This window comes from Struthio camelus, chromosome 1, assembly GCF_040807025.1.
Source record: "Struthio camelus isolate bStrCam1 chromosome 1, bStrCam1.hap1, whole genome shotgun sequence".
NCBI classification, from domain to species: domain Eukaryota; kingdom Metazoa; phylum Chordata; class Aves; order Struthioniformes; family Struthionidae; genus Struthio; species Struthio camelus.
Window position 1 is genome coordinate 138,237,797 of NC_090942.1, and position 12,663 is coordinate 138,250,459.

The 12,663-nt window shown below is 42.7% G+C and overlaps 1 protein-coding gene across 3 annotated transcripts in view; it reads right to left on the reverse strand.

Moving 5' to 3' along the window:
• BEND2 (BEN domain containing 2) overlaps positions 1-12,434 on the reverse strand; it is a 28,600-nt gene extending 16,166 nt beyond the window's left edge. The window contains exons 1-3 of one of the 3 annotated variants that reach the window (XM_068918946.1): positions 12,183-12,434; positions 4,553-4,714; positions 313-473 (exon numbers count right to left, since the gene is read on the reverse strand). In XM_068918946.1, coding sequence (XP_068775047.1) covers positions 313-473; positions 4,553-4,714; positions 12,183-12,195 — 336 coding nt within the window. In that variant the 5' untranslated portion in view covers positions 12,196-12,434. Of the gene's footprint in view, positions 1-312; positions 474-4,552; positions 4,715-11,371; positions 11,869-12,182 lie in introns of those variants that run through there. The other 2 variants (XM_068918938.1, XM_068918930.1) reach the window with 2 other exon arrangements.
• Between the last annotated feature and the right edge of the window lie 229 nt (positions 12,435-12,663).

Genomic DNA, 12,663 nt, shown 5'->3' on the forward strand with positions numbered 1-12,663 from the left:
ATCTTTATTCAACATTAAAGTTTCAAGTCTATTATCCTAAATTACTACACAAAGACATATTTACTTCTAAATAAGAGCATCCACGTGGGAAATAGTGCAAGTCACCTTCCTGTTTGGACGAGTTGTTTTTAAACACTCATACAGTATCCAGCACACATTTTGTCCCTGCTAGAAGCTTCCAGACACTCCAGGTGGATATCCCACCCCACATTACTTCTCTTATCCAACCTCATTCCATGAGATCACTGTCAAGAAATGGCATTTCCAAAGTAGCGGCCTTAAAAGAAAGGACTATCGTTTGGCTGCACATACCACATTCTGTCCCACTAGAGTAGGGGCAAGTCGTTTTCTCTTGTTATGTGAAAACATGTAACCCATTTTTTCAGGGGTGCGAGGATTTCCTCTCTGCATACTTGCAGAATGGCTCATCTGTGATACCACTCGTTCAGCCAGCACTGATAAGCCTTCACTTCCTGGAAAAGCGGAGAGAAAGCAAAGTACATCAGCAGGTTTCTGTTACTGAAATAAACATTTGACTAGAAAAACACACACAGTCACCCACTTCTTCATTTCAAATCACTTGGTTACTTGAGATTTGTTTGCTACCATATTATTAAACATTTATTAACCCAATTTCTTTAAATTTGAATATAGGAGACTGAAATTAACATTCTTCCTTCGAAACTCTCACCAGCCTCCATTTCCATTTGCCTTGCTCTTCACTGTTGATGTTCAATTCCCACCTCCACATTCAACTATATTAAGTTACAGAACTCAAAACATCTACAAAACCAACAAACTGAAATTCAGGCAATGCACTCACAATACAATAAACGGTTCCCACTATCTGTATTTGCTCACTCCTCACCTGTCCCTTCCCCACCCTTCTTAGAAGGTTTTTTTTTTTTTTCTCTCCTCTCCTATAGTTTTGTCACTGAATGACTGTGCAATGGAAAAGATCTGGTCCTGGTCTCTTCTCTGAGGAGCTAACAGTGTAGATCCAGGATTCCCAAACTTGAGTTATTCACAACCGGTATGCAACATGCCCCTGCCTCTTAACTACGCACGGCCCAGCACACAGAAGGCATCACTCACTGCTACATCCAAGTAACATCCAAGCAACATTTGGATCTACATCTATCATCTAGGTGAAAAAACAAAAACAGACAAACAAAACCCCCAAATCCCTCATCAAACAACATCTGATAAAATTTAATTGACATGTATAACTGCAAACAAACTCAAACTGGAATACATCTAGTTTTAATGACTCTGCAGCCTTTAGTGGACTAAATGTTTCCATAATTAACTGGAAGAAAAAAAATATATATAAAAAAAAAATATATATATATATACACACACCGTATATATATATGTATCTTGAATGAGACTGCCAATCTCATTTTATCCTCAACAAACAGCTAAGCTGTAGAGTTAGACCATCAGTACATTGCAAATTGATTCTGAAGGGACAGAAAGAGAACTAAAACCAAGCATGTGAGAGAGGGCGGTTGATGCATGCTCCCGTCCTGGCCAACAGAATTTTATTTGCTTATGACAGATAAGTGCAATTCTATAGCGCCCCTTCCCTTTTCTTTAATATTTTACCTGTCATCCTCCATTTATGTTCTGACTTCATCCTGTGCTCTTCAAGGCACAGATTCTTCTCTTAAGAGCACGTGCATTGCTTAGTACATAACATAGTACGAATGCATGGCTTTAATGCTACCACTTTAAGTTTGTCACAGGAACACAGGGAAGGGGAAAGCTTGGAGAAGGTACCATTGCCATTCCTTAAAAGCATGACAAACCTCGCTATTTTAGCTTACGCAGTCTAAAAACAGTTTTTACAGTTCCTTTGTTAGAGATTGTCAATATTAGTTTAAACTGTTGTCGCTCTTCCCTCCTAACTCTTTTGAAGTCCACGCCCTTGCCAGAACACACCTTTTGAAGGCTGTTAAAGGATTTTCACAGGTATCACAAAGGGCATATTTCTATTGCTAAACCTGCTGGTCCATCGTTTACAGGTTTCTACCTCAAACTTTAAGGAAAGAACTATGGCAGCTCTTTAAAAAAAGAAACAAAAAAACCCACACTCCTCACAAAGAGCAACAGTACAAGAGAAGATGTTAAAAGACAAAGAAGGCTTAATAAGCTACACAAAACCTTGGAAGAATTCAAAGAAACAAGGAGAAAAACTTAACTAGCATAAAAGGCAGCACCAAGTCTCCACCATTCTATCTGCTGGGAAGACTTTTTGGAGCTTAGGACAAGTTGAGGTAGTATGTTGGGGGACTTTTGTGGATGCTTACAGGAAGTTCCTCCAAGTAAAAGGGGCAGCATGAGAAGTAGTACAAAGGTGTTTACTACTTTTGCAAAATAATGGAACTAATTTCATGGCCTGCCTGGAAGAAAGGAGGAACATCTCAGAAGTGAACGAGGAGAACAACAATCCAACGGATGGGGACCAACTGTAAGAACACCAGAAGCAAAGACAAGAGCTCGCGTTTTACATACTAGAGGTAGTGTCTGAGACAGGACAGAAAAAGGGTAATGTGTTCAATACCATAAACCTAAGAGATCTTTCTTTCTTTCTTTGCAGGATATATTCCTATAGGTATTTCTTGATAAGTCAAGAGTGCATTTGCCAGTATCATTTGCAAAACACAAAGCCTTTTCAATGACTCAGATACAAGTGATGAGAGCTTGGACAAGAGCTGTAGCAGAACTGGGGGATGCTGCACAGAAAACGTGCAGTAGCTAGGTTACTGTGGTTGATGTCATTTGTGATCACAACCAATAACTGAATAATAATAAGAACAAACTGCTTAGTATCTGCTCTTTTGAGTGAAGATTACGAGATTGACCTACCCCTTCCCTTCCCACCTAACTCTGGAGACTACTTCCTTTCCCAGCTAGCCCCTCCTATCTCTCCTTGCGATACATATCTAGCTGGTGCTCATCTAGGCACCCTGGAACTAGAGTCCAGGATTTAGTGGCACTCTGCGGGACACACATCGATACAGGCAAGAAAGCATGCTGAAGGCAGAAGGGGTGCAGGGCAGCAGGATTAGTGCCCAGGCACAGCAAACTCCCTCAGACTTGAAGTACTTTGAGGCCAAAGCAGAATACCACATCACCTGAAGAAACATGAGGTAGTTGGTTCAACTCCATTTTAAACTTATTTAACATAACCATAATGAGTTTATCATCTGCCTTTTACACCCAGATGTGAGGGCCTGAAGAGAAACACTAGCTAAACTGTTGCCCAGTTTTAGGGCATGAATGGATAAGTAAAAGGCATAATGGTAACATTTACAGCGTGAGGGAGAAAAAGACACAGATCTGCATCTCAGTGATGCTGAGCTTGCCCTGTCAGCTATGTATCTGTAGGCAAGAGACTGGTCTACAAGAGATCAGCCTAAGACGGTGGTTGAATAAAAACAAGCTGAGAACCTTTCTCTTCGAATAGTTAAGTTCAACAGTTACACACAAGATAAAAATATGTTGGGCTTTGGCTGTGCATCTCTACCATATAATAAGTAGACAATACTCAATGCTAGCAGTCTATAACAGAAACTGTAAAACAAGTTCAAAAAAAAGAGATCACACCCACTCTCTGCTGATAATGAAATAGTTATTTATTACCTGAAACCTAGGCAAGTAACTGTCTATGACAGTTTCCTGGTTGGATTTTTTTTTTTTTTTAAATAAACAGAGACAAAGAACAGAGCATACCATCCAAACCATCTTGCTTCTCCTCCCCTCAAATTTGTTTTCAAACATAAGCATACAAAAAAATTAGAATACGCTCTACTGGCAAGTAAAAGACACAGGCGACGTAAAGTTTTCAGAAGCACCTAATGACAGAAAACAGAGATGTGACTTGACTCTCCTGGAGAGAAATATGGATCAGAACCTCTGTAAAGTCACCTGGTTGAATAACGAGATCATAAATACTATCATTTAACTACAGACATTTTCCTTGCTAACTTGGTAATGCTGCTGCTGGACTTAACTAAATGCTCATAATAGATACGATTCCGTTCAATTCACTGTATTTTTTAGCATCCAAGATTAAAGTCTCTCAGAAGTCTTACATAATTCTTCACTAGCCTAGACAAAAATTCAGTCATCAAAGGCTACTTACAGCTAATAGTTTACCACCTTAAACAAACGTATTGCCACTACTGTACAATAGTATTGCCAGTGCTCCGCTGCACAGTTTACCTAAATGTCTCCTATTTTGGGTTAGGTTCTTCCATGACACGTATTTATCAAACATTAGCTAATTAATTCCTAGGTATACAGATGAAAGTCTCCTTGTAAACATAATATTTCAGTGAGTTCACTATTAATAAAGAGAACCTTTGAAGTAAAAAAGTAAGTAGCAGCTCATTTTTAACTTCATTGCCAAATTTTAACACACAGCCAATTTCTCAAACCTAACTTTTTAATAAAATATGTTTTAGAGATACAGGTAACAAAACATTAACGACAGCATTAAAACTAGCCACTAACCACTGGACCACAAAAAATGAACTCTAATTACCGTATGCAAGTTGAGCCACATGGTGAACATCACTGTTTACTTCAGAGTTCTGTTCCATTGACATGCAGCTTTGTGTGGACAGTCCGTTTTCTCCATCTTCCACTTCAGAATTGTCAATAATCACTGCTTCAACGTCATCCTCGACGCTCACAGAAACATAATCTATTAGCATACACAGAAAAAGAAATATATAAGACTGGATAACATTCTGCTCATCAGCTGTAATTCTAGATATGATAAAACTGTTATCTGAATTGTACCGCAGTTTAATTTAAAAGAACCAGTTTCAGTTCAGCATTTAAATGTGAAATCACTTTTAGGCACACGCAGTAAGGTCTTAACAGACACTAGCAGGGGGAGCAGCTTACTACTGCATGGCATTCCTGAAGATACTCAGTACTTCACTCTTACTACAGCATCCAACTTCAACAGGAACAGCCAATAACAAGCACTTCTGAAAATTCCCCTACCACTTACATTGAAGTACCCAACAGGGAAAGAAATACCAATTGATCTGTTTTTGAAATTATGCTTTCATAAATAAAAATGTTTAATTTGTTTGAAACACATCAGCTTGCTTAACCAAAAAAACCAAAAACCACACATGTTCTGGTATCAGAATACTTGTATTACAGCTAAATCTGGCATCTGGCAGAGGGGTTTACTCCTGATGAAACAAATTACTGAAAAGAATCATACAGTAAAGCACTAAAAGTTAGGAAGTGTAACTTACATTCAGCCAGCATGCACGCATAATGACACTAAATTATATGAACACATGCTGTATTTTCCACAGGATCTCTCCCTCATTCAGGGCACAGGATGGACTGAGGTTTAGGGATGAATCAGGGCAGTACGAGTGTAACAGTGGTTTGCTTCTTTACTCCTGTACAAACATTTCACTCCAAATCCTGCTCCCCTCCCTCTTTTCCAATTTCTCAACAGATCAAAAGGTGGGGGGAAAAAAAGCTGTATTTCACAGATCATAAAATGTTCACTCTGGTCAAAACTCCAATCTAATTCAGAAAAACTGATACAACAGGGTTTGGATTTGGCTGTCACTAGATTAGGAAAAGCTGCCTCACCAAATTGAGGTGTAAAGCTGATTTAGGCACAGGATTTAGCAAAACACTTAACCGACGTTCACTTACTGAAGTTCACTGCAGACTAACATGAGCTACTTGCAGGCTTTGATTTATCTAACAGCATCACAGGCTCAATTTTTTTGTTGATATACTTAGGGTTTTACCTATGGGAATGAGTTGACAGGAAGATGAGAAAAGTGCATCTGCAATGAAGTAGGTGTGAACGGAATCCTATCTTCCACATTCTCCCATCAGTATGCCGTGTTACCTTATGAGCTGACCTAGCTGGGTCTCTGCTGCTCTGCAATCATCTTTCTAACCATCTAGTTAGGTAATGACGCAACTTGCACGCTACTTCTGTGACTCCAAGAGGCATGAAAATTATCTATGTTCGTAATGCTTCCCACAAATCTCATGCCTCACTTAATTACTATACATGGGAAACGGGGCAGGCAAATCAAGCAGACCTGACACAAGTCTACAGCAGATACAGCAACAGGCACAGAATAAAAGATATTCTGTGCAACTAGAATGGGGCAAAGGCAAAAAAGCTCCAAGGCAAGTATGAACAGATCTCACGAGAGCTTCTGCAACTGCTTGATACTAAAAGCAAAGCTCAGTCCATCTTCCATACCCTGCACCGTTCCTTAACCAAGGAACAACAGTGGAGTTGAAAAGCTTTCAGAAATCTCCAGCCAGGAGCAATTCACAGCTGGAGGATAAATATAATTCAAATAGGGAAATACAAACAGGGCAAAGACTCAGTTTCCAAAGAGTGTTTAGTTACATTACAAAACATTTCTACAATGATATTTAACCAGTGCAGCAACAAGCACTAGTCTTGCCGTGGTTTTAATCCCAGACACAGGAGTCGGAAGTCTCCCCACACCCAGGATTTTTATCTTCCATCTCCATGGAGCATGGCTGCTCTCATAAAGGGAAAGGAAGTTATTTCCTATTCAGAATGGAACTCCTACATGGACTGTCTGGAAATTTTGAAATGAGAACTCTACATGCAACTGCTGCGTTCTGATGTCCGTGAAGGTCCATCAACATGACTGGTTATCTCAGCACTACAACATCAAGGGAAGCAGCTACAAAATAGGTAGACCCACACACTTTATACCAATCACTTCTTCCATCTCCAAAGGTACTCTACTTGCATTGGTTCTGAAGTCAGTGGACTAATTTAAATGTGATAGCTGTAGCTTGGCTACATTGATCACGAAGAGCATCTCACAGCTCAAAAATATTTTGTTTATTCTGCTTAAAAGACTTGTCAATAAATACTAGCTGGTTAAAAAGAAAAAAAAAATAGTTCTCAGGTTACTGTCCCATATATATACCTCATCCAGCCACAGGAGATCCACGTGTGATTAATTCATGTCTTGGAAAATAAACAAATAAACAAACAAACCAGAACAAGATAAAGCCATCACAATACTTTTAACTTGTGAACTGAATGGAGATACAATCACATTTCTTTTGGCAAAGAAAGTTAATAAGCTCACTGCACTAATTAACTCCACTCACAAAAGGTATCCTGACATATGGCAGAGTGTTGCCAGCAGGTGGAGGGAGGTGATCCTGCCCCTCTCCTCAGCCCTGGGGAGGCCTCACCTGCAGTACTGTGTGCAGTTCTGGGCTCCCCAGGACAAGAGAGACATGGCACTGCTGGAGAGAGTCCAGCGGAGGGCTACCAAGATGATTAGAGGGCTGGAGCACCTCTCCTATGAAGAAAGGCTGCAAGAGCTGGGCCTGTTCAGCCTGGAGAAGAGAAGACTGAGAGGCAATCTCATCAATGTGTACGAATATGTGAAGGGGCGGGGGGGGCGGGGGGGGTCTCAAGAGGATGAGGCCAGTCTCTTCATGGTGCCAAGTGACAGGACAAGAGGCAACGGGCACAAACTGAACCACAGGCAGTTCCATCTGAACCTGAGAAAAAACTTCTTCACTGTGAGGGTGACAGAGCACTGGCACAGGTTGCCCAGGGAGGCTGTGGAGTCTCCTTCCCTGGAGATATTCAAAACCCTCCTGGACGCGATCCTGGGCAATGTGCTCTAGAGGACCCTGCTTGAGCAGGGGGGTTGGACTAGATGATCTCCAGAGGTCCCTTCCAACCTAAACGATTCTGTGATTCTGTGACATGGATATTTAAAGGTTTCCAGTAAGTTTTTAAAGGGAATTACAATTACCAAAAAAAAAAAAAAAAAAAAGGCATGATTAAGAAAGTATTTTAGGTTTATGCAGTTCAAGTAGGGTTTCTACTGTGAATTACACATTATAATGAGACTTACTAAATAGGCTGGTTCATCTACTTATTGTAACAAATGGTCAGTTTAAGAAATCTCTTAATTTGTTTGAAAACTGAAATCAAAGTCATTTTAAATTTAAAAAAAATAATAACTGAACTAATTTCCTGCTCAGACTCAGTGCATGCTCTGGGTTATACAGCATAGAATATGACAAATTATATTTAGTATGGTAACTTTTAGTGAGGCACTATAATCTAAGTTAGAGTTTCCTAAAAATTGTACTGTACAGAAAGCTAGTTGTGGACAGAGCAGTGCTGTGAAATAATCAACCCTGGATTCCAAAATTGGAGGTGCTCCTATTTAACAACTATTCTCGTTATTTAGGATTCTTTCAGCATTTTTTTCTGCAGGAGCTCTTCTTCATTTCTGCACAAAACTATCAGGCAGCAGCTCTTTGTAGAAAGCAAAAGGTACTTAAACTCAGGCCTACCTTTCAAAGTGATTTACAAGCAAAACGTTCAACCGTGCCTCTAACTCTGCCTCAAAAGTTATACACTAAGCTATTGTGTTTATCCAGCAAAATAATAATTATCATAAGGAATTTACTTCCAGTAACCAATAGAGAAATATATTTAAAAGTCATTATGACTTGAAAAATCTGACGATCTTCTTCGGAAGCTCTGTCATTTGGTCGATAGCCTCCAGCTACCAAATGACTGCTTCCCTTTCCGATACTGCTCATTCACCTGTCTCCAAATCAAAGTATAGTAGTATATGCTTTGGTGAAAAGGGTTCGAACAGAAGAAAAACACGAAACAGATAACAGTCAGAGAAAGACAAACAGAACTAAGCTGCAACGCAAATAAAAAGAGAGAAAAAACTTAGTAATGAAAATATGTTGATATAAAACATCTTGAGAAAGATGTTTTCTTAAAAAACATTTTGAAAGATTTCAAAGCCAGACTGCTGCAGAGACACTATTCTGGAAATTACTAATGAAAGGCTGACCTCACACATAGAACTGAAAAGTTTCCACAGCCTAATTCTTTCAGGTATAAGGCTCCATTCATAGCCTTCAATTTTGCTATTTTCAAACATCTGAGATGAATTTTCCTGGACTAATACATTTTGTGAACACTTGAAACGTAAGGGGGGAAAAGTAGTCTACTAATTTTTCAGAAGAAACTCAAGAATAAACAAATTTGAAGTTTTTAAAAATCAAACATTAGAATTTTTCAATTAAGGGATGGTAATCTCTGAATGCTTTTGAACAAAAGCATTTACACAGGAGAACCAGTTACCTTAACTCTGTGACATACCTCTTCTATTCTAAAAAAATGAACCTACCAAGCTGTAAATATCTGAAAAGTCAGAGTGTGTAAATGACCAATTAACATCAGCTTAGTACGTCTTTGTTAATTTTTCCAAATTTTCTAATCCATCTTGGGCATATTATTAAACTCTTCCCTGGGACAGTTCCTCCTGGCTGTCAGAGATCACTAGGTAGAAACTGACCGTCTGGAAGCAAAACCTTTTCTGCACTATCCTGTGTGTCCAGGAGAAGGAGATATTTGACAGGAACCCAAGTGGAAGGGTAGGAAAGTCACAGCTAGTGGGGACAGAGCAGAAAAGATGAACTTGGGGAGCCAGGGGGAAGGAACAAAAAAACACTGTCACTGTATCCATTACAAATTACATCCCCAAACAAATCAGGCAAAGCAATCCTAATCAAAGGAATAAAGGATGTAGATTAAGGTTGATCTGGGTTAAAACTAACTCACAAAAGCAAAGACAGATAGCATTAACTTGGATCCTCTCTAGATCCTGTTTTATATCCCGTTTGATTCATGATCAAACCTAGGCCAAAACAAGAAAAGGAACTAATGCAAGGAGGAAGACAGGGACAATAGCATTATAACTTCTTTTAGCAGCAGTATCATCTTAACCCAGCTTCAAGTAATCATTTGCAACATTAATTCTACCACACTACAGACATAATTGAGGTAGTCTTTACATTTCTGCATACTATTTTACTCAAAGCTGCAAGTGCTGAAGTACAACCAGAAGTGATGCCATCAGCTGAAATGTGAAGACAGTTGAGAGACTACTTTTCCTTCTCCAAGTACATTACTAACTAATATACCACATATGCCAGTGGGATAAGGAAGGGCTTGTACTGAGCCAGACATTACCTGATGAATGCCCTTATTTATTGAGGGAGCAGAAACATGGGTAATCATGAGGTGTGGAACTGCAAAAAGGGAATGGATGATCTAAGGGGCTAAAGGAGCTGAATACCACCAAGTAGTACTGAATTCTATCCCAGCCATTACAACAGAGTTCCTGTGTACTGCTAATAAAATCTGTGCTCAGAAAAATTAGGCATCACCCGTCTAAAAGTAGGTCCTTGAATTTAGTGTACTTTTGATAATTTTGTCCTTAATCTAGACAGTTACTTACCTGGAACACAGTATTAGACAGAATACCTTACAAGAGCCAAGATGCTTATTAACATTTTCTGAACAGTTAAACAATAGTCAATTTAGAATTCTGTAGACAGAATTTGCATGACTGAAAACTGCAACAGATTTAGGAATCTGGGATCGTATATTGAGCAAATACAAACTAATTACTACGTTCAGCAGCAGTATAATGAAGTCACATTTCCTGTGGCTTTAAGTTTCATATTTGGATTATCAAGAGGCTAGTAAGAGTGAAACTCAAGGTAAAAAAAAGTCACATAAAGTATTTCTTAATGTTTAATGAGATTTTAGTCAGAGATACAGTATGATCTCAAGAATATTGTTAACGGCAGCTCTTTTCTACTGCCAAGGAACTTAGGAAAGTTTAATATCTTTCAGCTTACTAAATTACAGCCAACGGCTGTCAAGACATTGAAAAATTATTGAGGACAACGGAAAAGGAATAGACATGCAACACACTACACGCTACATTCACTTGAGGAGGACTAGAACAAGATTGCTCTGCTCCCACCCTCCTGCCTCTCATTTCCTGCCCTTTACTTCTTGCTGGCATTGCCACTTGTGCAATCGTGCAGTGAACTGGCGAAAACCTTCCTCAATCAAAAATAAAATTAGGTTTTAGCCAGAAAAGCTCCCTGAACTATGAAGACACAAAAGCATCTCAGCCATCAGAGCAAGAGGAAACTGGAACCTCTCAACTAGCACAGCAGTTGGGGCTGTGCTAGCAAAGACAAGTTAAATGAGTTTAGGCTGATGTGAGACTATGTAACAGTTATTCCTCAGGAGTGCAAGCAGAAGTATTAATATGTAATCCATACAAATACACCTGTTTCAGTACTAACTAAGATAAAGCCCACACAGGTCTAAAACACATAAGCTACACTAGACTTTGTGAAAATCATTGGATAGGTCAAGTGTCTCACTTTTAGCATCATTATCCATCTCTATTGACACTCAGACTTTGTGCTGGAGCAACTGCAGGACTTAGGGGCCTACCGGGGCTGAGGCACTGCTGTTCTTCAGCAAAGTCTTCCGACTTATCAGGATGCTCACCCGCCATTTGAAGACTAAAGAAAGTTAAAACTTTCCCCACTGCAGATGATGCAGCCGCTGCTGTCACCTACTGGCTGTGTCCCACGAGGTAACCACGCTTTGTATTCTGACCGCCACGTTACCTCTTCTTACCACACCGCTGTAACCTCGCTGAAAGACACTTGCGTCTACCCCTACAGAGGCAGCACCACGCATGGCCCCACCTCGGGCCTCCTGCACGTTGTATGCCTCTGGCCTGGGCCTAGCGGTGGAAGGAGCGACGTTGCAGAGACGCCTTGGGAGTAAGCGCCCCCAGAGAAAAACCTGAGCGACGCCGACGACCCCGGGCGCTCCCTCGCAGCCGCGACGGGGAAGAGCCCGGCCGCCGCCGCCGCCCCCTCCCTGCCTGCCTGCCTGCCTCCGAGCCGCGGCGCGCGCTCAGGCCGTTAACGGTGCCGGCCCCCTCCCCCACCCCCGCGCGGCACCTCCAACCGCCCGCGCGCGCCTCCCGCCCCCGCCCCCACCGCCAGCGACGCGGCGCCGACGGGCAGCAGGCAAAGCCAACGGCAGCGGCTCGCCGCGCCGCCGCCGGCCAATGGCAGCGGGCCGCGTAGGCGTGGCTTGGCCGGCTCGGCCAGCAGCGTTGGGGCCGTTGCGGACGATGAAGGAGCGTTTTGTAGGCTGCCGGCGGCGGCTCCTCCGCGCGGCCGGCCGGCCGGTCGCCCTGCCCTGCCCTGCCCTGCCCTACCGCGGCGGCGGCGGCCGGCAGCCTTACCGTCGGCGGACATGGCTGCTGGGGCGCGCGGGGTGGCGAAGCGCGGCGTGCTCCTCGGGCGGGTAGGGCGGCGCAGCCAGCCGGCGCTCCGGCACAGGCAGGTGTGGCCGGAATGCGGCGTTGGGAACGGAAGCGGCTTCTCCGACGTGAGCAACAAACTGTTTCGAAGCAGTGCGGCTGCGCGCTGGGCACAGGGGCGCGCCTGGCAAACGGGAGCCGGGTGGGCGGGGGCGGCGCCGCCCTCTCCCCCTGCCGCCCGCCCGCCGCTCCCGGGGCAGCGGCCTCGCCCCCGCCGCCCGCCCCGGCGCCCGAGGTGCGATGCTGGGCCGCGCCTCTCGGCGGCGCCCTGGGCCGGGCCGGGCCGCTGCGCCAACCGTCAGGGCAACCGCCAGGGCAACCGCCAGGGCCACGGCAGCGCCCGGCTGCGGCCCGAGCCCTCCGCGTAGCAGGAAAGTTAATCCAGGCCGTTGGTGGCTTTGTC